Genomic DNA, 23,254 nt, shown 5'->3' on the forward strand with positions numbered 1-23,254 from the left:
CAAAAAAAAAACAAAAGACAAAAACAAAACTATTCGCCGTGAATTTACAATAGATCTTTGTGGGAAAACGAATCGGTAAAAATCCAGCTTTTATGTATGACACAGCACAGACAGTAGTTTACACAGGACACACAGTCATCCTCATAATGACTGACAATAAAATAATTAGGACACCTGTACAGGCTATCCGGGGAAATTAACGCAATTTAACAGCAAATATTCTAGATTTTTTCTTTTTTGTTATTTTCTTCTGTGAGCAGCTCGTTATCCTGTTCTGCACAGCATTCACCCCTGCAGAGTGAAAGTGAAAGTATCCCGACAAACTTCCTGTGACAATCGCGCAGCAAGGGGTATGACCGTGGAGGGCACCGGGGAAGAATCATGAGTTTAATATTCACGATATTTATTTACTGGTCTCTAAGTGCAGGTGAGTTATTGTCACAGATTACAGCTTGTGTGTAGGTCAGCAACAAGTATCGGCACTACAGGCTACCACATGAACTTAACACTGTTTGATCTTCTATGCCCGTGTGTGTCATTCAGGTGTGTGGAGTGTCCATCAGATCCTGTGGCTGCCCTGCTACTTCATTGATGAGCGTGTGTTTTTGAATAAGGACAACCACACAGAGACTCAGCTCATCCACAGAGAGGCTATACTTCAGTTTGGTCAGAAAGGAGATGCTCCTGTTAACCCAAACGCCATCACTTTCCTGATCACCAGTGAGTTACTGCAGCCTGCATGAGGAGAAGGCTGAAAACAACATGAACAACAACAACAACAACAACAGTGTGTTAGAGTTTATTTTATTGTCTTCTAGGATCAAAGTTGGATCTGCTGCAGTATGTGGAGGGGGTGGAGGCAGAGCAGCTGAAGTGTGAGCTGCACAGATACAGCACAGAGGGCGGTTACGTCCGCTGGCCTGTCCTCGGTGCCCATGAGTACAACCACTGGTTTACCTGCATCCTCAGACACAGCAGGGGCCTCTTCACCATCACCAGCTTCCTCAGGCGCCCCTTCGACCAGCCTCCCCCAGGACGGCCAGACTACCACAAATGGCCCCCCATCCCTAACAGAGAGGTACTCACCACCACAGGTAAACTGAACATATGAGGATTTCAGACTAAAACTGAATATATTTGTCTTAAAAGTTTGTTTTTTGTTGGAGTTATGACTAGTCGTTAGTATTGCTGTGCCAGACCCCATAAAGGAAGAAAATATAAATATTATGGGAACAAACTTTGACTGAAGGAAAATAAAACAATTAACTTGATTACAAATGACTAACCATCCATTAAAACAAATAATAAAATGTTCATAAAATAATTAAAATAATGAAATAATAAAAATGTACTTAATTCTTCTCATAAAATACATTGATTTGGTCAGTCTGATTAATAATTAAATGAAGAACTACAATCAAAGTTAGACATCAGCAGTCTCACCCGATGACATATTTACATATCTACAAAATGTATTACACCAGCACATAACCTAGAAATATTAGTATTTGTTTGAGAGAGAGTGCGTCCCAGAACAAATGTGTATTTGTCCTATAAGATGTGGTTGAATGCATCATTAATGACAACAAAGAGCATCTGTGGCAGGTGCTTTGGATTTCCTCAACGTGTGCAGGAATTTTTAAGCTAATTAAAGATAAGAAAGTGTTATCATGTGGAACAATGGTACTGAGTTAATGAGGAAGATTGCATGCATGTAACAGGAACCTGTGTCTGTGTAACTAATATCAGCCAGTTGGTGTTAATGATTACATGGATGAGACAAATAAACACATGTACACAGATAAGAGGTAAGGATCCTTGTGTTAAGCTATATGCACAGTAGGCTGTACCCAGGTGGTTTGTTAACTGAGTGGTATATGTACCCAGCTAACCAGGAATCTTCAGCCGTAATGGCCTAGAATTAGGGATTGCCAGAGGTGTCACATTTCAGATTTAAGAAATGTTGCACCACTTAGGGTTCATCTTCAACTTTCAATACACAAATGAAATATGGCCTTTCCCATGGCTCCTACACTGTTATTGGACACTTGTATTGAGAAATGTGCTTAACAACTCGCATGTGTTCATGTTTGTCACACTTTTCCACAGTCGCCATGGTCATCAAAACACAGACTCCCTCAGTTAAAGCACGCCTGAAGTTCCAGCAAAAGCTCCACTGCCAGTTTGATGTCGACCACAAAGGTGCAAAGGTCACTGTGGAGTGGCACAAGCAGCACCACGGTGAGAGGACCAAGCTCTTCAGTTACAACAGGCGCACAGGACAGACCCAAGGAAGTGGTGTTGGACTACGTGCCTTTGCAGCCGGAGATGCCTCCTACACCCTCGCCTCCACCATGATAAGCAGTGAAGGGACCTACATTTGTTCAGTGTCCGTGAATCCACTATTCGGCAGGGTGGATATAAATCTGCAGATTGAAGGTGAGGAAAACAGTCAGAGAGTTCATAGGCCATGGACAAAAGTACTAATACTAAATTGTGCTTATATGCTTTCAACCACATTTACTGATGGAGTTTAAGGTGGACTGTGAAAAAGCTGTTTGTGATGTGTGCAGCATAGTGTGACAACCATAAATACTCTTATTATTACTGTTTAAAGTTTGCTGGAGATGTTTACTGCTATCAGGAGCAACGTCAAAAATATGTGGTAGAACCAGTCCGTCGCTGTTTCCTGTTGCATGCCTGCTGTCACTCACTCTGCTGTTCACGCCCACTTTTCAGCATTATCAGCATAGCGTCATCGCCATCAGGCTACATGCTGTTGGAGGGCTGCACATGAACATGTCTGTAAAACCATGTCTCCTGAATAGGACAAAATAGCGTGTAAAAGTATCTTTGTAAATGCTGACAAAAAATTTTTTTAACTTTTTTTTTTTTATTCAGTCTTTTTTTTCTTTTTTTTTTAAAAAAAAGCAAATCAGGCTCTTAAAGTGTTCATTCTCATCTTATGTGATAAAAGTCGTATGGTGTGGATGTGTTTTTTAGAACTTAGAAATATAGAAAGTCAGCAGAAAAGCCACTGTTCGTTTCAGCTTTTAAAGTAATGTTTTTTGCTTTCCTCAGAGCCTCCCCATGTCTCCCTCAATGTGGGACCCAGTCTCTCACTAGTGGAGGGTAACAAGAGGAAGATTGTGTGTGGGGCAAACAGCTACTACCCTCGGGATGTGGAGATAATTTGGTACGAGCAGGATCCAGTCATGTTGGACGCTCCACATCCCAGGTCACTGGAGAATGTCTTCCTTTCCTACCACAAAGAAAATCGGGACATGACTTTCTCGTTGTCGGGCTTCTTCTACCTCCAGGCTTCGCTCAGGGACTCTGGGAAAAGGTTCACATGCAGCGTTTCCCATCAGTCCCTGAAAGTGCCCATCACAAAGAGCTTCACCCTGATTGTGGAAGGTGAGTCTCAGTGTAATACTAGGAGCTAGCATCTGGGAGGAGCAGAGCTTGATGTGTGTTCTGTTTCAGAGCCAACAAACTGGATGTTGTACCTCGCTGTGGGCTCTGTTATGATCCTGCTGTTGTATGTGAAGCGGCGCTACCTGCACTCAGGTGAGTGATACAGACCTGCTGCTACATCAAAACACACACACAAGGAAAGAATACAGTCACACGAGCTTGCTGTTTTGGAGTCACTGACATGAAAGCATGTAATATGAAGATCATTATGACATAACTCGTTGATGTTCTAGAGGGTAATTGTCATTTTTCTTCACAGCATGGAGAACGTTAGCGGGTAAGGCGATATAAAAACAAACAAACTGGAGGACTGGGATCAGAGCGAGAGGATGTGGCCCCATTCTCAACACACAAGGCTGGCTGGCAAACTGTCCTTTCTGGGGTCCCCATAGAAACACCAGTGAAAGGTAGATTTGTGTCGATGTGTAAACTCCTGCATGTATGAATGTAAAACAGTGCAATAACATTAAAACTACTGAAGATTACGGGTTAGCAGCTGCTGAGCCAGTGGATTCAGGAGCCAGGACTGATTCTTCTGATGCACGAGACACTTTTTGGACTAAACACTGGGGAGACAAGGTTCTATATAGAGCTGAATAAAAACAGAATATTGGAAACTGAATGTCAGTTTACTAAATGAAGATTACTGTAAAATTAATAAATATAATAAGGATGCTGAAAAGAATGAATCCACTGTAGATTCAGGTTAGTAAACATGAACAGAAAGATCTCTTTCAGACTGGAATGAAATGCAAACCAAGCTAGTGTACTTCTAGTGCTGGTTTATCAAGGCTGGATAAACAGGAGGGTTGCATCAGGAAGGGCATCCAATGTAAAATCTGTGATAAATAAAATATGCACTACCTTTACTATAAGCTTTTATTTAAACACTCAGGTGAAAAATAAACCAAGTAAGATGATGTTTGGAGAGCGCGGGCAATTCTAGGTTTAAACCTTTTTTTTTGGGGGGGGGGGGGGGGGGGGGGGGGTTCAGCTCCCAGTCATGCATGCAGTGCCTTTATTTATTAGTAATGGAACATGCTGTTTGCAAATGTCATCAACCTTTTTCACACTTGCAAACCTTAACTCATTTTGATTAACATCACAATGTCACCTTCAAAAGGAAATGAGTTCCTCTAAGAATAATTCAGAGTGAATTGTGAGAGATTTCAATCTAATCCACCCATTTTAGCATGGATCCAAACTGAGGCAAAGGCTCAGCCATTAAAGAGGCACTATTTCAGTTTCTTAATCACATAGAGCCAGCTCACTGAGTCACCAAGCACTTAAAGTAGCATTACATAGTATAAACAATGGAAAATCCCTGCATAGACCTTGTACATGAAGCAAACTTGTAATAGAGTTGTTTTATATGTTTTTGAATTCATACAAATGCTCCCTTTGTTATGCAGACTCAGCACAAAGCATCATGTACCCTAATTTCACGAGTGGAGAACAGATTTGTAGTCTGTTCCCTCTGACTCTGTGTGTCTCTCTCCATATTCCTGGAATTGTATTTTTTGGAAAATGATAAAAATATAATCTTATAATTACTATAACAGCAGGTTGGTGTTCCAAATAATCAACAACAGTACAACCCACTACTTAGATACGTGAAATCATCATTAATAAATGTGGGTAAAAAATGAAGCTACAGCTTTATAATTTTTGGTGAATGTGACTACATGTCCACTCTTACCTGTTTCTTTTTGCTCTCTCTCTTTGCTGTCTTCACCCTACTCCCTCTCTATCCTCCTCTCTCTCAGTCTTTGTGCCATCACCCAAATGTTAAATGTTGCAGTGAATAAAAGATAAACTGATCCATATCAGTTTATAGCAATATTCAAACTGAATACAGGTTGCTGCTGACATACATAGATAACAACATTCTGACTTGCTGCCACCTGGATCTGGAGCTGTACAGTAAACAAACACTGAAGCCCAATTTGACCAGAATAGGAATAGAAATTTGTAACAAACTATTAATAGTAAAGTTCATCAGCTCCTTGGCTGGCAACTCGCAATATCCCAGCACACTAGTGGATTAAAGGTTAAAATTAGCTACATCAGCTAATGCTTTTGACCCTATATAGCATGCTTGAGCACACCCAAAAAGAGTCTAAACTTGCCTATCATGATGTTATGATGGTATGTCCAAGAGCAGCCTGTATTCAGAGTTCATGATCCCTTTATATTAAAAATCACAAGAAAAAATTAAGCTGAGCAGATGAGAAGAATTCCTCATATTTTATCAGTTTTAGAAAAGACAACAAAATTCAGTCACAGGTTTATTGGTAACTGCAAAGATTTGAAAGAAGAGTCGAAAGAGAAGCACTCTCACTAATGGAGGGTAACAAGAGGAAGCACTCACGTTTTTTACTCCAGAGTGTTCCCACATAGCAGACAGGTCTGGCCCGGATCTGGTGTCTAGCTGCCACTGCTGGCTGACTTCTGGCATGGTAAGTGGTATGTCACCCAGATATGGGCCAGGCCTGGCATAGGTGGCACTGTCTATGTGATGGCATGCCACATCTGGCCCGATTACGGTTTGGTTTATGTGGCCCAGGCTCATTCAAAACAGGTCTGGCCTGGATCCGGCATCAAGTTGGCACTTCTGACTGACTGGTGTCATGGCAGGGTATATGTCAACCAGATGTGGGCCAGGCCTGGCAATGATGGCACTATTTATGTTCCTCTTTTCCTATTTTAGTTAGAAGACCCAAATGCCATGTTACAATACTATACTGCAATGGTAGCCAACGTTTCAAATGCAGGTTTGACAGGTTTGTGAGTGTACATTTTATCTCATGTTTCGCACTGGGTGGCTATAGCTCAGGAGGTAGAGTAGGTCACCTACTGATCGGAAGGTTAGTGGTTCAATCCCTGGCTCCTCCAGTCTGCATGTCAAGAGTGTGAATGTGTATGAATGTAGTTAGGAAGCACTCAGTTTAGAGAAAGTGGGTGAATGTGGCATGTTGTATAGAACACTTTGAGTAATCTGGGAGAGTAGAAAAGTGCTTTGTAAGAATCAGTCCATTCACTGTCTGAACAGAGTTTCGTCATGTTATTTTTGCACTATTATGTTCCGGCACATGTTGTTATTACATGGCTTGATTAAGGTACACATTAGGCTGACATCTGGGGCCAGAGCTGAAACTGTTCTGGGCCAGCACAGGGCCCCAGCAGTATGTCTGCAACTGGCCTTGTGCTGGCCCATGTGTGGGCCACCTCTGGCAAACCAGATCTGGGCCACCAAAGGGCCGTCATTCTTTGCAGTATGTGGGCCATGTGTAAGCACATTGTGTGAGCCAGATCCGGGCCATACCAATTTTGCTATGTGGGTTACTCCTCACCTTACTCTTTTGGAGATGCTGACATGTTCTTTGATTAGATTCAGAATGTTGTGCTTTGGTCCTTAAACCTGGATACTGGTTGAAAGAACCTCACAGCCCATTGTTCATTCAGTGGGCTAGTTTCAGTCATTGTGCAAGTGTACTGTTTATAAGAATGTGGAAACCTGCAGTCAGCTAAGACTGAAGAAGTCACTTGGATGAGCAACGAAACGTTTCTCCCACTGAAAACGCCACGCCAAAGACATTCTGTCTAATTTATTAAGAAATTATTTTAACAAATAAACCTTTCTTGTTTAAATATGTTATGGTGTGTTCTCCCTTTGATTGGGACGTCTTGGTGTTTTTTTTATTAAGACAAATAAAATATACACTGTACATAATAATGTACAACACAATGTTATAATAGATTTAGAGTATTGTTGTGCTGTGGGAGCTCCTCCGCATGATTATGTAATTAAGGTACGTTTATATATATAATATACTACTACTTATATAATTATAACCATCACTATATGTATAGTGTATTTCTTTCTACATTTTAGACCAGTGGACCAAATAGGTTGTGAACTGGCTTTTATTTAGGAGTAGGTAGGTCCTCTCTTCCTCGATGGCTCCATGACTCTCATTATGTTGTACACTAGTTCACTCTCTCGCGCACAAATCGCCACCAAAACACAGCACAAGCCCTGCCAGTGATTCAGTTCCTTACAAACCATTGAATTAGGTACTGAAGCAGCGACATGCCGAATGAAGCTTCAGATGTCATTGATCATACGACTCTGTTCAGACACAGGCACAGTGTTTCTGAAGCAGTGTGTTGATTTTTGTGACACATGCGCTGTCTGGATGAGGCTATTTGAATAACCAGGTTATTCATTGTTATCTTTTATTCTTTTATATTCTTTTATGAAGTTTTAAGTAGTATCACTTGATTAAAACATTTATTCAATACATTACACATATAGTTTCAGTTGTGTACGTGCTGGCCTTCTGTGGAAAGGTTACAAGATTTAGCTGGTGAGGTGAGAGGTGAAACTGAGTGCATTTCAGGTCGACACAAACACACACACACTTAGAATCCCTCAAAATATGTTGCTTGTGACTGCAAAATTGTGCCTGCAAAAGAACAGTTTGTTGCAGAATGTGTGCCTGATGTTCCAGACGATAAGCGAGCCTCCGGCAGCGACAGGAAGACACCTGGGATGGAGACGAGGCGATGTTGTTTTTTCAAACTGTTAAAAGTCATTGTGGTTTTGAAACTTATGCATGTATTGTATCTGCTTGACGCATGAGGGGGCGTCATAAAGGTAAACCCTAATGGTATAAAACAGCTGCTTGTGTATTGTTAGGGAGAGATTGATGCTGTCTGCGTACAGTGTTCATCTCCCACACGTGTGTTCATTAAAATCATCGTTTGACCAACCCTCCTGTATCCCTTCTCAATATTTGAACCCTTAACAATACTTAGGAATTTTCATTCCCATACCTTTGGACCACTTGTTTGAGAAAAATTCTAATAAAATAATTCAACGTATCAGCAATGATTGAGAGCAGTGGTCTATTCTCCTGTCCCGAATGAGCTGAGTTGAATGTTCTGCCCAGACTATTCTATTTATTTTACAGATGATACCAGTTGAAAATCCAAACGACAATGCTTGATAAGCTGGACAAAATAACTTCTAACTTCATATGGGATAAACAGCAGCGTAGAATTAGACTCAAGACCCTGCAGTTGTTTAAGATAAGGGGGGGTATTAATGTTCCTAATTTTAAACATTACTACTGGGCTGCACAAATAAAACCTTTGCTGACATGGCTGCCAAGTGATATTCATACTTGCTGGCTCAATATAGAAAATAGAAAATATCCTGAACCAATGGAAACACTTCCTTTTCTAGATAGTCTCGTAAAATAAATGGCAATCTGGAGAAAAAAAAATACATTAGAGTTTTGGAACAAAATTCAGTCAGCACTGGGACCACAAAAGTATCATTCATCACTATCAAGCATTGGATCTATGAAACCCTTTTCCCTGTCCACTTTTTAAATGCAGTATTTGGATACTGCATTTAAAAGTGGGCATATAATGGACTGAAATGTGAACATCAACTATTGGAACAAGGGAACTTTAAGACATTTGAACATCTGAAGAATGAATTTAATCTCCCCAGGACAGATTTCTATAGACACCTACAACTAAGGTCCTTTTTGACAACACTCGAGAGCTAGGGAAACATTGCCAACCCCACACCAATTGAAGAATTTCTAAAAAAAAAACAACAACAACCCAAAAAACAGATGGGAAACAGAGACAAGACTACTACTATTAGTCAAACCTATGACGCATTTGCATCAATGATTAAGCATAATTCCCTGAGGATGAGGGGAAGGTGGAAAGCAGAAATAAATGAAAAATACCTGATGATATCAAGTGGGAAATATGTACTAAAGCACACCAGACCACTAATTCAAACAGATGGAGAGAGTTTAAATGGAAAATTATCAGCAGATTCTACAGAACACCAGAAATAACTGATAAGATGGGCCCCACACTTCTGAGTTCATACTGGAGGATCTGTGGGACACAATCTACCAACCATACCCATATATTTTGGCTCTGCCCTAAACTCTGTGTATTCTGGAGGCAGATATTTGATCCTATAATTTGAGTTTTCAAAGTAAATATTCCACTAAGTCCTACAGTAGCAGTTTTGGGAAGGATTCCAGAACTTATTGACTGCAAAGCCAAAACTTACCTCACTGCAGCCCTAAAATGCATAATTATTAGATGGTTAAAACCAGGACCTCCCACATATAATATATGGATCCAGAAAGTGTACGATGTCTATCAACTAGTCAACTTTCACAAGTCTATTAACCAACCAACCACGTGACTTCATGTTCCGTAGTGACAGAAGATGGCGCTTTAAACTTTAAGCACTTATTTCTTAAATGCAACTTTACAGACAGAGTTACATCCATGGCAGTTTTTCAGAGCAGGGCTCAGTGGTTAGCCTTTATATGTATAGCATTTCACATATTATGTTTTTCTTTTCTCACAGTTCACCCACTCTTCCATGAGCTGGTCCTGGACTTTTGATCTCCTTTTTTAAACATTCTTCTTTTTGCTTGAGTTCTTTCTCTTTTACTTGTTTTGCTTTTTTGTCAATTACTGCCTGGCTTAAGTTTTGCTTCAGGGTAAATTGTTTCTACCATCAGCGTTTTGGCGCCGGAGCGCACCGCTGCCTGCTGCCTTGCGCTTCTCCGACCCTGGGACACGGGCCCCGCCAGCGCGCTGTAGCGGCCGCGACCGCTGGCGACAAAGAAAAACTGCTCTTCATAGAAGACTCGCGCTCTGGGAGACGTTTCCTCGACTCCGGCTCCCAGAAGAGCCTCCTTCCCCCGTCCGGAGCCGACAGTTTAGCAGCGGGCTACGGACCGCAGCTTATTGCGGCTAATGACTCTCCCATCGCAACGTTCGGGGAAAGGTTCGTCACTGTTTGTTTTCATGGTCGGGATTTCCAATGGACCTTTGTTGGTGCCGCTAGCTCTGTACCTATTTTGGGCACCGATTTTTTTTGTGCCCACGGACTTCTGGTCGATGTCGCTAACAGACGCTTAATCGATGCCCTGTCTTTTTCTTCAATACCCTGTTTCACTCGCGCCACCGAGCCCCTGAATCAGGCTAATTTAGTGACTTCAGGGAATGTTTTTCAGCGTTTGCTCTTGGAGTTCCCTTCACTAACTGTTCCTAATTTCTCGAACACGGCAACGAAGCACGGGCTTGAACCTTATATTCCGACGGTCGGTCCCCCGGTGTTCGCACGCGCGCGCCGCCTCGACCCCGCGAAACTCTCCGTCGCTCAGGAAGAGTTTGCTGCAATGGAGCGCCTCGGCATTGTGCATCGCTCGAATAGTGCCTGGGCTTCTCCTCTACACATGGTGCCCAAGTCAGACGGTCGGTGGCGGCCTTGTGGGGATTTTCGCCGTTTGAATAATGTCACGGAGAACGACCGTTACCCCCATTCCCCACATCCAGGATTTTTCCGCCCACCTCGCCGGCACCTCGATTTTTTCTAAAATTGACTTGGTGCGGGGGTATCACCAGGTTCCCGTGCGCGCCGAAGACGTCCCCAAAACTGCCGTTATTACCCCTTTCGGCCTGTTTGAATTTTTGCGCATGCCGTTCGGCCTGAAAGGCGCCGCCCAGACTTTTCAGCAGTTGATGGACTCTGTCTTGCGCGAGCTGCCTTTCGTCTTCGTGTACCTTGACGATATATTGGTGGCCAGCTGTTCTGAGAGTCAGCATGCGTCGCATCTGCATCAGGTTTTCCAGCGCTTGGCGGCACATGGCCTGATCGTCAACCCCTCCAAGTGCCAGTTCGGCTTGCCGGTTCTGGATTTCTTGGGCCACCGCATTTCCGCTGACGGTGTGGTTCCGTTGCCAGACAAGGTCCGGGCCGTTTCGGCTTTTCCGCGTCCCGCGTCCATTAAAGCGTTGCAGGAGTTCTTGGGGATGATCAATTTCTACAACCGCTTTCTCCCCAGAGCTGCGCACCTGCTGCAGCCTCTCTATGCTGCCTTGAAGGGTAAAACAGCTAAGGACCCAATTGATTGGCTCCCTGAACGCATCCAGGCATTTTCTGGGGCCAAGACCGCGCTGGCAAACGCCGCCCTGCTGGCCCACCCGTTTCCGTCGGCGGAGATTGCGTTGACCTCTGACGTGTCGGACGTGGCGCAGTGTTAGAACAGCGGGTCTCCGGTGTCTGGCAACCGCTCACTTTTTTTTAGTCGCACACTTAGGGACAGTGAGCGCAAATATAGCATTTTTGACAGGGAGTTGCTGGCACCTCGCGACACGGCATTTTCGTTTTTTTCTCGAGGGTCGGAGCTTCACCGCGTACGTCGATCATAAACCTTTGACATTCGCGATGTCCAAGGTCTCTGATCCATGGAGCGGGCGCCAGTAGTGCCAGTTGGCTGCCATTTCCGAGTTCACAACTGACATTGAGCACGCGGCTGGTAAGTCCAACTGACTGTCTATCCCGCGTGCTGGTTTCTCCCGTTTATGTTGGCATAGACTTTGAGGCTTTGGCCGCTGACCAACAGGCCGACCCGGACGTCCTAGCCCTTCGGTCTGCGCAAACGGGCCTTGTAGGGGAGACCGGGGATAGTTGTAACATTTTTGACATTTCTGTCTGTAAATTGAAGCTCTTTTAAGGTAGTGGATTCAAAATGTAATGCAAAGTATTTACATGTCTCTGCTATTAAATAGTGCAGCTATTTTCTCTGCAGCACAATTACCCATTGCATGGTATGGTCTCAAACACGAAGAGTGAAATGTTACAATTACCGGTAACCCCATAGTCTGGGTTAGTTGTAACATATCCTGGGGTGAAATGTAACACAATGAAATAAGGGTACTAACAAAATATTAACATGTAATCTTTGTTTATTCAACACATGAATGCACTTGGAGCCATTTATGTAGCTGTGTGTGTGTGTGACAGAATGCAGAAATCTAACTTTGAACATATTCCAACCCCCCAAAAAAGACAAGTTATGGAATTTTCTGCAACTGAATATTTCATTAATTTTGGTTGGTCTTCCTTGAGTTTGGCCTCATTGGCTCAGTGGGCATTATAACCTACAACTCTTGCACCAATTTTGAACATAACAATGAAGCTGAAAAAATATAGTTGTTCACCAGCATCGCAATTCCATTACTTTTTATCATGGCTTACCTTGGTGTGGTTTGCAAAGTGCTTCAGAAAGATGAGGAAATCTGTTTCTTGCACTCATCCTGATTTATTTCCACTACCAGTACTTCCTACTGGTCCATCTCTGACACAGTGGTCTGCATAATGTATGTGTGGGAACACAAACAGTGGAGGAATTGTGTTGCCAGTGGCATTAACTGCATATACAAAGGTGACCAGTGAACCTCTCTGCTGAAGTCGTTGCCCCAACTTGTTTAATATAAGTTAAAGTAATAATGTGGTAACATCTGCATTATTGTTACAACTAACCCAGACTGTTGCTGTTACAACTGACCCAGACTCCTATAGCTATGAACTAGCTAACATTACAGTCAACGGCTAAAACATTAGCACTAAAGACCTACACAGAATATATCCCCATAGACATACAAATAACATAATTCAAGTTTGATGAGTTTAACTGCAAAGCAGATAATGCTATTAAACATTGAAATAAAGTAGAAAAACTTACTTTTTGGTATACAAATTACTTTTTTTCATGTTAAATTGTCTGTGTTTGACAAAATGTACTGATTTTTCACATGTGATAGCAGAACTGAATTGGGCATGCACAGGATGAGTCACATCATTTGAAACTTAGCCCTGATTGGAGAAATTGGAAGTGTTACAACTGACCCACGTTACAACTATCCCCGGTCTCCCCTACTGGAGGACAGACCCGTGTGGAACGGTGGGCTGTGCGATGTTTCCACCAGCCGTCCACGCCCTGTAGTTCCCCTTTCGTGGCGTCGTCGCGTTTTCGACTCCGTACACGCCCTCTCTCATCCAGGCATCGGGGCCTCGGTCAAGCTGGTCAGCTCTAGGTTCATTTGGCCGGGCCTTCGTAAATCGGTGAAAGACTGGGCAGCCGCTGTCATGTTTTTAATAAAACATCAATAGTAGTGAGCAAGCTTCTTTGTTTTAACGTGGCTCACATCCATGCATGTAAAACAACACACCACCTGTTGGTTCAGGTGGTGTGTTGTTGTCATCACACTGTCCTTCCGATGGTCCCATTGTCTTTTGAGTGTACAGTAAACTCCTCCGATTTCTCCTTAATATCAGTCCATCTTCAGTTTTCACATTGTATGTCATTATATTGAAGGATTCCCGCCTCTCAATTTCAAGTTTGGCTATTTGTTCATTTTTCATCTGCAGGACTTTCTCCAGGTGTGTTAGAAAGCTGCTTTGAGGCTTCCTTTGTCTGACTTTCTACTTCCTCTTGTTTTTCTTTTAACTCTTTTACTAGTTTGTTATTGTCCAAGTCCTTTCCCAAAAGAAAATCTGACAGTTCATTATTTTTCATTATCAATGTGTTTTTTTCCATAATGACCCTGTCCTTTTGCTCTTCAAAATCCTCTGCTTTTTTTTGCCATGTTTTAATTTCAGCTTTTAATTTCTCTTCTAGTGCCTCCACTGTTTTAAGTCTGTCTCTACATTGAAACAGCGTGCTAGCCTCTACAAGATATTCTGATGTCCTTTTTTCAAAGTTGACCCTCTCTTCTTTGAGCTGGTCCTGGACTCTAAGCTCATTTTTTATCTGTTCTGAAAAAGGAAAATGCTTATTAACTTGTAAAATAAAAACATGATGCATTTAAGGTTATCCTGTTTGGTTTTTGTTTAGGAAGAGAATTTGTTCCACTGTGTGATGGCCGAGTCTGTTTCTTTTCTTGGAGATAATTTCTCCTGCCTTAGAGAAAATCCTCTCACATGGAACAGAAGAGGTTGTAAACTGAAAGCGAAACAACTTAGCTTAGGTGCTCCAACATTCTGAAGAAGCAACTGCTATCCCAATTGGAGATCGATGATGTACAACACAAATGCTATGGCAACGACAGGGCCAGGACATCACGTCAGGGGGGAGATATTATCACCCTCATCCCATATTGGAACCAAGCCCCAAGTACAACTAATTCGATGAAGGTGTTGAGTGCTAGAGAGAGAAGATTGTGGCTAAGCTGCGGCTGATTATCAAGTCTATAACGTTCAACTTTCAAAGTAATCTTTGAAGGACTACTAAAAGATGTGAATGCAGCGTTACAGACAAACTGAAACCAACCAGCTGGTCTAAACCACAGCAGCAGTGATCACTGAGATGCTTTGCTAAAAGATGAACAACCACAAGAAGCAGTGCCCTCCATGGAGAAGGCGGCCAAAATCAGGGCAGTGTGGAGGGAAGTTAGCCCTCCACAGAGCTGCAGAAAGGAGTGTCTAAGAAGTACAGAAGTGGCTTGGAAACTGCCAAGCAAAGAATCACAACCATGGCCAGATGTATACCAGAGAGATAGAAGGCAGGAGAATAAACCAGCTGTACTCCACTGAACCATGAATGGTTCAGTGGAGTACAGCTGGTTTATTACATTATTACATTATTACAGTTCCCTCTCAATGGCAGGGAAACCATATAACAATGGCCCACCAAGGCAACATTTGGTGGAAGCACTGGAAGACCATATGGAAGAAGGATGCAACCCCTAATAGTAATGTTTCAGTAACTAGTGGAGCTAGGACAGCACCCTCCCTGAACAGGATCCTGTAACTGTCACAATTCAGTTAAGATTAATTCAGTTAAGTTCAGGTAACAAGGAGATGAAATTCAGAAATTTCAAGTTATTATCCAAGTTAAACCAATTTAAACTGGTTTAACTTGGATACGACCACCTGAGTATTCTGTGAAGATGATATTGAAGTCTGGATCTTCTGCTTTTTCCACACTATTTCCACATTATTGCAATCTCTTTATGAAATGGAGCTAGTTACAGTCCACTGGGATTCAATAAAGCAATCAAGTATGGGATATTTGTTTGGACTCTGTTGTTGTCAGGGAATACTGTATCCACAAATGTAAATATTTTAAAACCAAACAGTGAAAAACTGATTGCTTAATGAATTTAAATTCTTGAGTAAATTGCTAAAACTTGCAAGTGATAGGAAAGCCCTTACTTTAGAATAGAATAGAATAGAATAGAATAATCCTTTAATTGTCCCAGAAGGGGAAATTTGGTTGTAACAGCAGCAAGAAAAACACATACTGTATACAAACAAATAGGACACACAGGACACAGAACAGAAGCATGCACATTTTTTTTTACATATTTACATCATGGACAATAGTTACCAAAAACAGAGTATTGTACAGTTATTAACATTAAATAAAAATAAATACAGAAGTTGCTTTACCTGGCCATTTTAAATTAATTTGAGACAAGTTACTGCTTTCTGATAGTTTATAACTTTGTTTTAGCTTCTTAAACACACAGTTTTTACACATGATTTTTATTTGATGAATACTCTAAGTTTCTTGTCTGTTTCTTGTGCTATTGTTCATGAATAAAAATTTTTGTAAAAAAAACCAAAACAAACAAAACCAAAACAAACAAAAAAAAAACCTTCCTGTGCTGTGGCTGTGGATGTGCTCTGGTGCACTCACAGCAACACCTCAGGTCAAAGGCAGTACTACGAGTTTGATGGCGTAAAAAAAATGGAAGCATAACCTACAGTTGACTCGTTGAGACGTGTGGAGAAACCTCTGTAGAAATACAACTGTGGGCATGATTATGGATATTTTGTGAGTAACTTGTCACACAGTAGTGCGCACTGGACACAGCCAGATTACTACTAAACAAAACAATAACTAGGGGTTTTAACAATCTAACGTTGAAACTAGTGCAATTTAACGGCGAATATTATTATAATTTCATATTTTCCCTCTTACTTTGTGTGCTGCTTGTCACGTGATCGGAGCGTCTGCAAAGCCAGTTTTTTTTCCTTGAAAATGAAAGTGAAAGTATCCGGAGAAAATTCGAGTGGCAACCGAACTAAAGGGGATTTTCTGCGGGGTCACCAATGAAGAATCATGGGTTTAATCTTAAATATCCTTATTTACTTGTATCTAAGTGCAGGTGAGTTATTGTGCAAGGCTTTGTCACCGCGTTTTTAGAGCTAGTGTGGACGCTACACTCGACTGCATGAATGGAATCATATGCTTAATGATGATTTTGTGCATATGTCTGTGTGATTTAGGTGTGTGGAGTATCCAGAACCCGTGGCTGCCCTGTCAGTTCACTGACGAACATGTGTTTACTAATAATGAGGGGCACACTGAGACTCGACTCATCCACAGAGAGGCTATGCTGCAATTTGGTCAGAAAGAAGATGCTCCTGTTAACCCAAACGCCATCACTTTATTAATCACTGGTGAGTTACTGCAGGCTGCATGAGGAGAAGGCTGAAAGACATTTGATTTGACTGCATGTGTCCTATTCTAGGATCAAAGTTGGACCTGAGGCGGTATGTGGAGGGGGTGGAGGAAGAGCAGCTGGAGTGTGAGCTACGCAGATACAGCACAGAGGGCATTTATGTCCGCTGGCCTGTCATGGGCGCCCTAGAGTACAACCGCTGGTTCCTCTGTACCCTCAGACACAGCAGGGGCCTCTTTACAGTCACTGGTTTCCTCAGGCACCCCTCTGACCAGCCTCCCCCAGGAGAGCAGGACTACCGCAAATGGCCCCCCATCCCTGACAGAGAGGTTCTCACCACCACAGGTAAACTCACCATATGAGGATTTCAGAATCAGAAAATTATATCTATCATATGATACTTATTGTTGATGATGCATGTGTAGTTATGGGACATGGTGGGCCACTTGTTTTGAGAAATTTGTGCAGACAGTCACCAGATCTGTTTCCACAGTTGCCATGGTCATCAAAACAAAGACTCCTTCAGTGAAAGCAGGCCTGATGTCCCAGCAAAAGCTCCACTGCCAGTTTGACGTTGACCACAAGGGTGCCAACATCACTGTGGAGTGGCACTGGCAGCACCGGGGAGAGAGGAATAAACTCTTCAGCTACACCAGCCGCACCGGGCACACCCAGGGGAGCGGCGTTGGGCTGAAGGCTCTGGCGACTGGCGATGCCACCTACACCCTCCCCCTGTCTAAGATGAGCAGTGAAGGGACCTACATTTGTTCAGTGTCAGTGAATCCACTGTTTGGCAATGTGGACATAAATCTGCACATCGAAGGTGAGGAAATCAGATGACACAAAGTACTAATACTAATTCTGCCTGTTACATTAGTTAAACTGAAAAATGGATTATAAAGGGGACTGATTCTGTTTTTTTTTTTTAGTTTTTCTGTCATACTGTTCCATATTAAACATGGTCAGATTTTCAGATTTTCATAACAAGTATCCATATCTAGACTTTAAACAGTTTTTCTACTTTTAGATCTGTATGAAGTCAGTGAGAGTGGATATCCCTAATGTGGTTGTAAGGAGAGAAGCCCAACCCATCCACTCTTTTAATCTTTTGTTCATAAGGTCCAACCAATCAGAAGAAACTTGGTGTAAAGGGGGAGGAGTTAGCGCTGAAGAGCAATTTCAAGACCCAGTTAAATCAAGATTATTTTGAACTGTGCATCATGTAAAGCTGCTCTACTGTACAGCAAGAATGAAACAAATGGGGCTGGAAATTAGTTTAATGGGTTCCCTTTAGTTAGGGATAATGGGCACTTGAATGGACAGTGGACCCTGAGAACTTTTAATGAGCCTCAGCTGAGATTTCATCTACTTTCATTTCATGCTCTTCACAGCTGACACCACCAGCTCCTTTCAGTGCTTCATGCTCAGGCAGCATATTACCTGCCCTTCTAGGTCCTGACTTCATCCAAACATTGCCTAGCGTTGTTTGACATAAGGTCAGCTAGGCAAAGACTCTAATCGGCCACTGGAAATGTGAAGAAGAGCTTTGAAGAAGAAGTTTTAAAAAATACAGTTAAAACTGTATTTTTATAAATGTTATAGTTATCCTGCTGATAAATGGTAAATGGCCTGCATTTGTATAGCGCTTTTCTAGTCCTAAGGACCCCAAAGCGCTTTACACTACATTCAGTCATTCACCCATTCACACACACATTCACACACTGGTGATAGCAAGCTACATTGTAGCCACAGCTGCCCTGGGGCGCACTGACAGAGAACAGCTGCCGGACACAGTCTCTGACCACCACCAGTAGGCAAACATGGGGTTAGTATCTTGCCCAAGGATATTTGGCATGCAGCCAGGAGGCAGCCTGGGATCGAACCACCGACCTTCTGATTAGTGGCTGACCTGCTCTGCGAGAACTCCCCCATAGCCATTCATGCTACAACAATAAAATAGCAAATAAAAAATTAAATGACAGAAAAGTTACTGTATTTTTACTGTCTGCTCTAGAAATGTCAGCTTTTTTAAAAAACAAAACAATGCTTCTAGAGTAAAATAAATAATAAAAATAGGAAATTTAACTTTCTGCCTTATAATTATAGGGCACTACAGGTAAGGAGCTACCAGAGTTTTCTGTAATGTTACACTTTAAAAAAAAAAAAACTTAAGCCAAAAAAGTTGCGCTAACAGATTAATGTAGTTTATTACAGCAGTATGTTGTATGTCTCATGTAGAACAACAGAGATGTATTGTTGAAATTAGTTAAACTCATTTACACTGATAGAAATGGTAATTTAACTGGTCCAGCTCGCTTAAGATCAAAGTGGGCTCTATGTGGCTCAGTAAGTTGTGTCTTACTGTCAACTTTTACAAATATTCAGAAATTTCAAATGTCTCCAATTCAAATGATCATCAGGGATCACAAACACTTTTCCTTATGACGGCCCTATGACAGCTATCCAGCCCCCCCAGTTTATCCTTCATTGCTCCTTCACAGAGACCACACCTCTTGGCTACTACTACATATAATCACTGAGTTATTCTTCTCTAACTCCAGCTGAGTTACACATTGTTCTCATTCATTTGTTATATTGTTAGCTTGAAATTAAAGCAGTGGCTTCCTGTGTCAGTTATATTCACAGCAACAGTCAGTTCAAGCTGCACTTGGTGACAGTGGGGAGGAAGAACTCCCTTTTAACAGGAAGAAACCTCCTGCAGAACCAGGCTCAGGGAGGGGCGGCCATTTGCTGCAACCGGTTGGGGTGAGGGAAGGAAGACAGGATAGACGACATGCTGTGGAAGAGAGACAGAGATTAATAACAATTATCCATCCATCCCTCCATGATGGTTAATGAAATTCACGTGTGATTTTTTTAATGTTTCCATCACTTAGAACACAGAAGCTGTGGATTCATACATTTGGGATAACTTTTTACATTTTCCATTCTTTCTCTCCTAAGAGCCTCCTCGTGTCTCCCTCAATGTGGGACCCACCTTCTCACTGCAGGAGGGCCAGGAGCAGAAAGTTGTGTGTGAGGCAAACAGCTATTACCCCCTGGATGTGGAGATAGTTTGGTACGAGCAGGACCCGGCAGCATCAGGCCAGAGGGTTGGTGCTCCTCTGCCCAAGGTACTGGATAACATCCTACTGTCCAGCCACAAACATAACCAGGACAGGACCTACTCGCTGTCAGCTTTCTTCTACCTCAAGGCTTCGCTCAGGCAGTCTGGCAAACAGTTTACTTGCAGTGTCTCTCATCACTCCCTGAAAGTGCCCATCAAAAAGAGCTTCATTCTGAATGTGGAAGGTGAGAGACGTCTCAGTGTAATACTGTAAACTATCAGTAGGGAGCAGCAGAGTCTCATGTGTGTTATCTGTTTCAGAGCCAGGGAGCTGGATGTTTAACATTGTTCTTGGTTTGATTGTAATCCTGTTGGTCATCCTGTTTGTAATGCTGCGCTACCTGCACTCAGGTGAGTGATATAAACAGGCCGCAAACCCACCAGCGCTTCCTGGAAACATATACAGCTTACATGTGTTAGCTGTTTGTGGAGCTACATGAGGTGTTGATGTCCTAAAGAGTAATTCTCATTTATTTTCTCCACAGTAAGGAAAAGGGCAGTAGAGGTAAGATTATATTATTTAAAAAATGCATTTGATGTAATGACACCAGTCACAATGATATTTAATTACCTTTGTTTTCAATGATGTGTGTGTTTTTGTGCCTGTCACGAGCAGAAGAAGCCATACTGAGCAGCGCTGATGGCCTGAGCAGAGCATCACACCCATCAGTGAGAACAGCAGCACCCCCCCATCTTTTTTTTTTAATTTTAGAAATGCTGAAATGCTTGATTTTAGTTTTTAGGTGTATTTGGGTTTCTGTGAAACTGATTGTTTTTGTGTTGCACTGATTTAAGTTTAATTTCATGGACTCTGAAAGTCTGATTGTTTTGTAGTAAACCACGTCCATACAACCTAAGTCCGCCCCTGCTTTGCATTTCCTCCTATTTGTAATTAACTGGGTTTGCTTGGCTATCAGTGTGTTCTTGTGTTTATTAGAATCCTGAGAGAGTCCTATTCATTTTCCTGTTTTCTTCTTACTATAATATTAATCTAAATGCCTTTTCTTTTACCCCAGGAACAACAAATTAGCAGGACAGCACTGCTGCTAGGCAATGGCTATATTCACATGTTTATTCATGTGAATCATCATCCACTAAGAGACACCTTAAGCCTATTATTATCAGGCTTAAAGTTGTTTGGCGCAACCCACAGACTGTATGTAAAAGATGGATGTAGCCACAGTGATCTCACCCAGTAGTTTCTGGATTCCTCACTTTGAAGGTTAAGCCTTGGGATTTTGGACGATACCAGGCTGTCTTTTAGGAGCAGTAAGAGACAATATTTGATGATGGGGGTAGATTGTAGATATTAGCTAGCTAACTTGGTTAGCAAGCAATATTCATTAAATTAAGTATCTGCTAAATGGGGGCTTCAGTTCTGGAGAGTGAAATTCCAGTATTTTTACAAACTTTTTGAACATGCCAAACTACACAGCAGGTTATATTATTTGTCGGACAATTATATTACAAATATAACATCCCTAACTTAAACCTTACTTGTGTCCAAATAGATGAGTTATAGAAAAATATCACACATTACATGACATTAAGAGAAGGAAAGGTCGAAACTATCCATAGAGGAGACTTCCCTATACCAGTCTGTAAACATGCTTTTTAACATGGAAATCTATGGGGATTGATTTGTTTTTTTTAGCAAACCTTAATTGGCCAATAGTGGAACTGCAGCTTTTTTATTTTTATTTTTTTTACTCTTGAAGGACTGTTGCTTGGTCTGAACTGCTTTTTAGAGACTGGTCTTAACGAAACCCATTTTATCAATTGGGATCAGGGGTGGTAAAGAACAGCTGGAGCAACCACTCAATGTTCATAATGCAGCAATCACATTTTGAAGGTGCCTTGTGGTGTTTTAGACCACTTAAAGTGCTGCAGAGAAAGGTTTTCTGAACAAATTTGAACACGTTCATGATCTTCAGGTGTGTGTTTTTTTTCAAACAAACAAATCAAATCCATGCTCCGATAAAGAAATGAAAATGTTTTGTTCGATTTTGTGGAATTACAGAATAGTTTTGATTAAAAACACTGAAGATAACTGGAGTGTTTGTTATTTACAAGAAAAGTGTACCAGGCACTTGGAATAACTGCGTATCTGTAGCGATTCTACTGCTGAAAACCTGTTGAATAATGGGAATAAATGAGAATGACGACCACTAACTTAATAGCTTATGGAGTTTATATTATGAAACATTTTTGCACTATCTTGGCAGCACATGGTTAAATAATAAAATGTTTTGGAATTAAAATGTATTTTCTGAATATTTTGGACTTGGAGCACTCACTAACTCAACAATGAGGGTGTTTCATCAGATTCCTCAGGTTGATGTGTGCTGCTGAATGCTAAATAGTTGCTGCAGTCTTGTAATGCAAATAGACAGTTTTTCAACTTTCTATGTTGGCTTTCTTACTTGTTCAATCATAGTTTATGAAAACCAGATTAACTCTGTTGCAGAAAAATTTTTTACATTTGTGTATCTGTTTTTGCATCATTTTGCAGCTGAGACTTTTGGATTGAACCCAAATGTATTCTTAAAAATGTAATTAAACACATTTTAAAAGAATTTTTAAAAGAAAGAACAAGAGAGGGCAATTGCTAAATTCTTTTGTGGGAAAATCTAACTTTTGCTTATTTATGTGATTGTTTTGTAGATGCGTTTCAATGTTCCTCTCATACTTACCTTACAGATCTTATAGCTTTGCTTTAGAAAAGTTGTCTTCATGTTTATTTAAAAAAAACCAACAACTTTACTATTAATGTCTAAGTTCCTCTGCTTTTCAGTTGTATGAGCAGAATGTTGTATGTGTGAAATGAGAATTGACTTTTTATTTGCAGTGTAACATATTGTTGACTTAAACACACACATGCCACATCCCAACTTGTGACATGAATCTCCTGCTTTCATCTTGCTCATGGGAGCCCAATTGGGGTCTCTGAGCCCTTCCTTTATAAAATACATGACTTGTGCATTAATTTTTGAAACCAAGCACACCATTGTTTTTCTTGTGACATTACCAATAAGTTTGATGTGTCACATGGCCCTCTTCCTATTGAAAAAACAAAAGTTGTATCCAAGATGGCCGACTTCTAAATGGCCACCATGGTCAACACCCATCTTGAGGAGTTTGCTCCCTCACATATACTAATGTGCCACAAACAGGACTTTAATATCACCAACCATTCCCATGTTATTACGGTGTATCCATATAAATGGCCCACCCTGTATATTCATACACATTCACACTCTTGCAGACTGGAGGAGCCAGGAATCGCACTACTAACCTTCCGATCAGTAGGTGACCAGCTCTACCTCCTGAGCTACAGCC

General features: G+C 41.6%; 2 protein-coding genes across 2 annotated transcripts; both read left to right on the top strand.

Annotated features, from left to right (window-relative positions):
• The first annotated feature begins 314 nt into the window (after nt 1-314).
• On the top strand, nt 315-4,409 carry LOC147313940 (tapasin-related protein-like). Its single transcript, XM_086262742.1, has 7 exons — nt 315-427; nt 544-720; nt 819-1,094; nt 2,110-2,439; nt 3,082-3,417; nt 3,487-3,570; nt 3,737-4,409. The coding sequence occupies exons 1-7, from the start codon at nt 382-384 to the stop codon at nt 3,766-3,768; spliced, it is 1,281 nt and encodes a 426-aa protein (XP_086118868.1). The 5' UTR covers nt 315-381; the 3' UTR covers nt 3,769-4,409.
• An 11,953-nt stretch (nt 4,410-16,362) lies between these two features.
• Nucleotides 16,363-22,087, top strand: dhrs13b.2 (dehydrogenase/reductase (SDR family) member 13b.2). Its single transcript, XM_086260702.1, has 8 exons — nt 16,363-16,491; nt 16,613-16,786; nt 16,858-17,133; nt 17,282-17,611; nt 19,753-20,100; nt 20,177-20,266; nt 20,401-20,420; nt 20,532-22,087. Exons 1-8 carry the CDS (start codon nt 16,446-16,448, stop codon nt 20,544-20,546), a joined length of 1,299 nt encoding a protein of 432 aa, XP_086116828.1. The 5' UTR covers nt 16,363-16,445; the 3' UTR covers nt 20,547-22,087.
• The last annotated feature ends 1,167 nt before the right edge of the window (nt 22,088-23,254 follow it).

This window comes from Aulonocara sp. 'chitande type north' Nkhata Bay, linkage group LG14, assembly GCF_057382095.1.
Source record: "Aulonocara sp. 'chitande type north' Nkhata Bay isolate Kocher_YH1m ecotype deep benthic linkage group LG14, A_spYH_male_GT1.1, whole genome shotgun sequence".
NCBI classification, from domain to species: domain Eukaryota; kingdom Metazoa; phylum Chordata; class Actinopteri; order Cichliformes; family Cichlidae; genus Aulonocara; species Aulonocara sp. 'chitande type north' Nkhata Bay.

What these genes read in the sequence shown, in the direction of transcription:
- dhrs13b.2 (XM_086260702.1), top strand. Translation starts at nt 16,446, where the DNA reads ATGGGTTTAATCTTAAATATCCTTATTTACTTGTATCTAAGTGCAG. An exon ending in CATCACTTTATTAATCACTG is followed by an intron (nt 16,787 to 16,857) that starts GTGAGTTACTGC and finishes GTCCTATTCTAG; the next exon opens with GATCAAAGTTGGACCTGAGG. An exon ending in AGAGGTTCTCACCACCACAG is followed by an intron (nt 17,134 to 17,281) that starts GTAAACTCACCA and finishes CTGTTTCCACAG; the next exon opens with TTGCCATGGTCATCAAAACA.
- LOC147313940 (XM_086262742.1), top strand. Translation starts at nt 382, where the DNA reads ATGAGTTTAATATTCACGATATTTATTTACTGGTCTCTAAGTGCAG. An exon ending in CTTCACCCTGATTGTGGAAG is followed by an intron (nt 3,418 to 3,486) that starts GTGAGTCTCAGT and finishes GTTCTGTTTCAG; the next exon opens with AGCCAACAAACTGGATGTTG. An exon ending in GCGGCGCTACCTGCACTCAG is followed by an intron (nt 3,571 to 3,736) that starts GTGAGTGATACA and finishes TTTTCTTCACAG; the next exon opens with CATGGAGAACGTTAGCGGGT.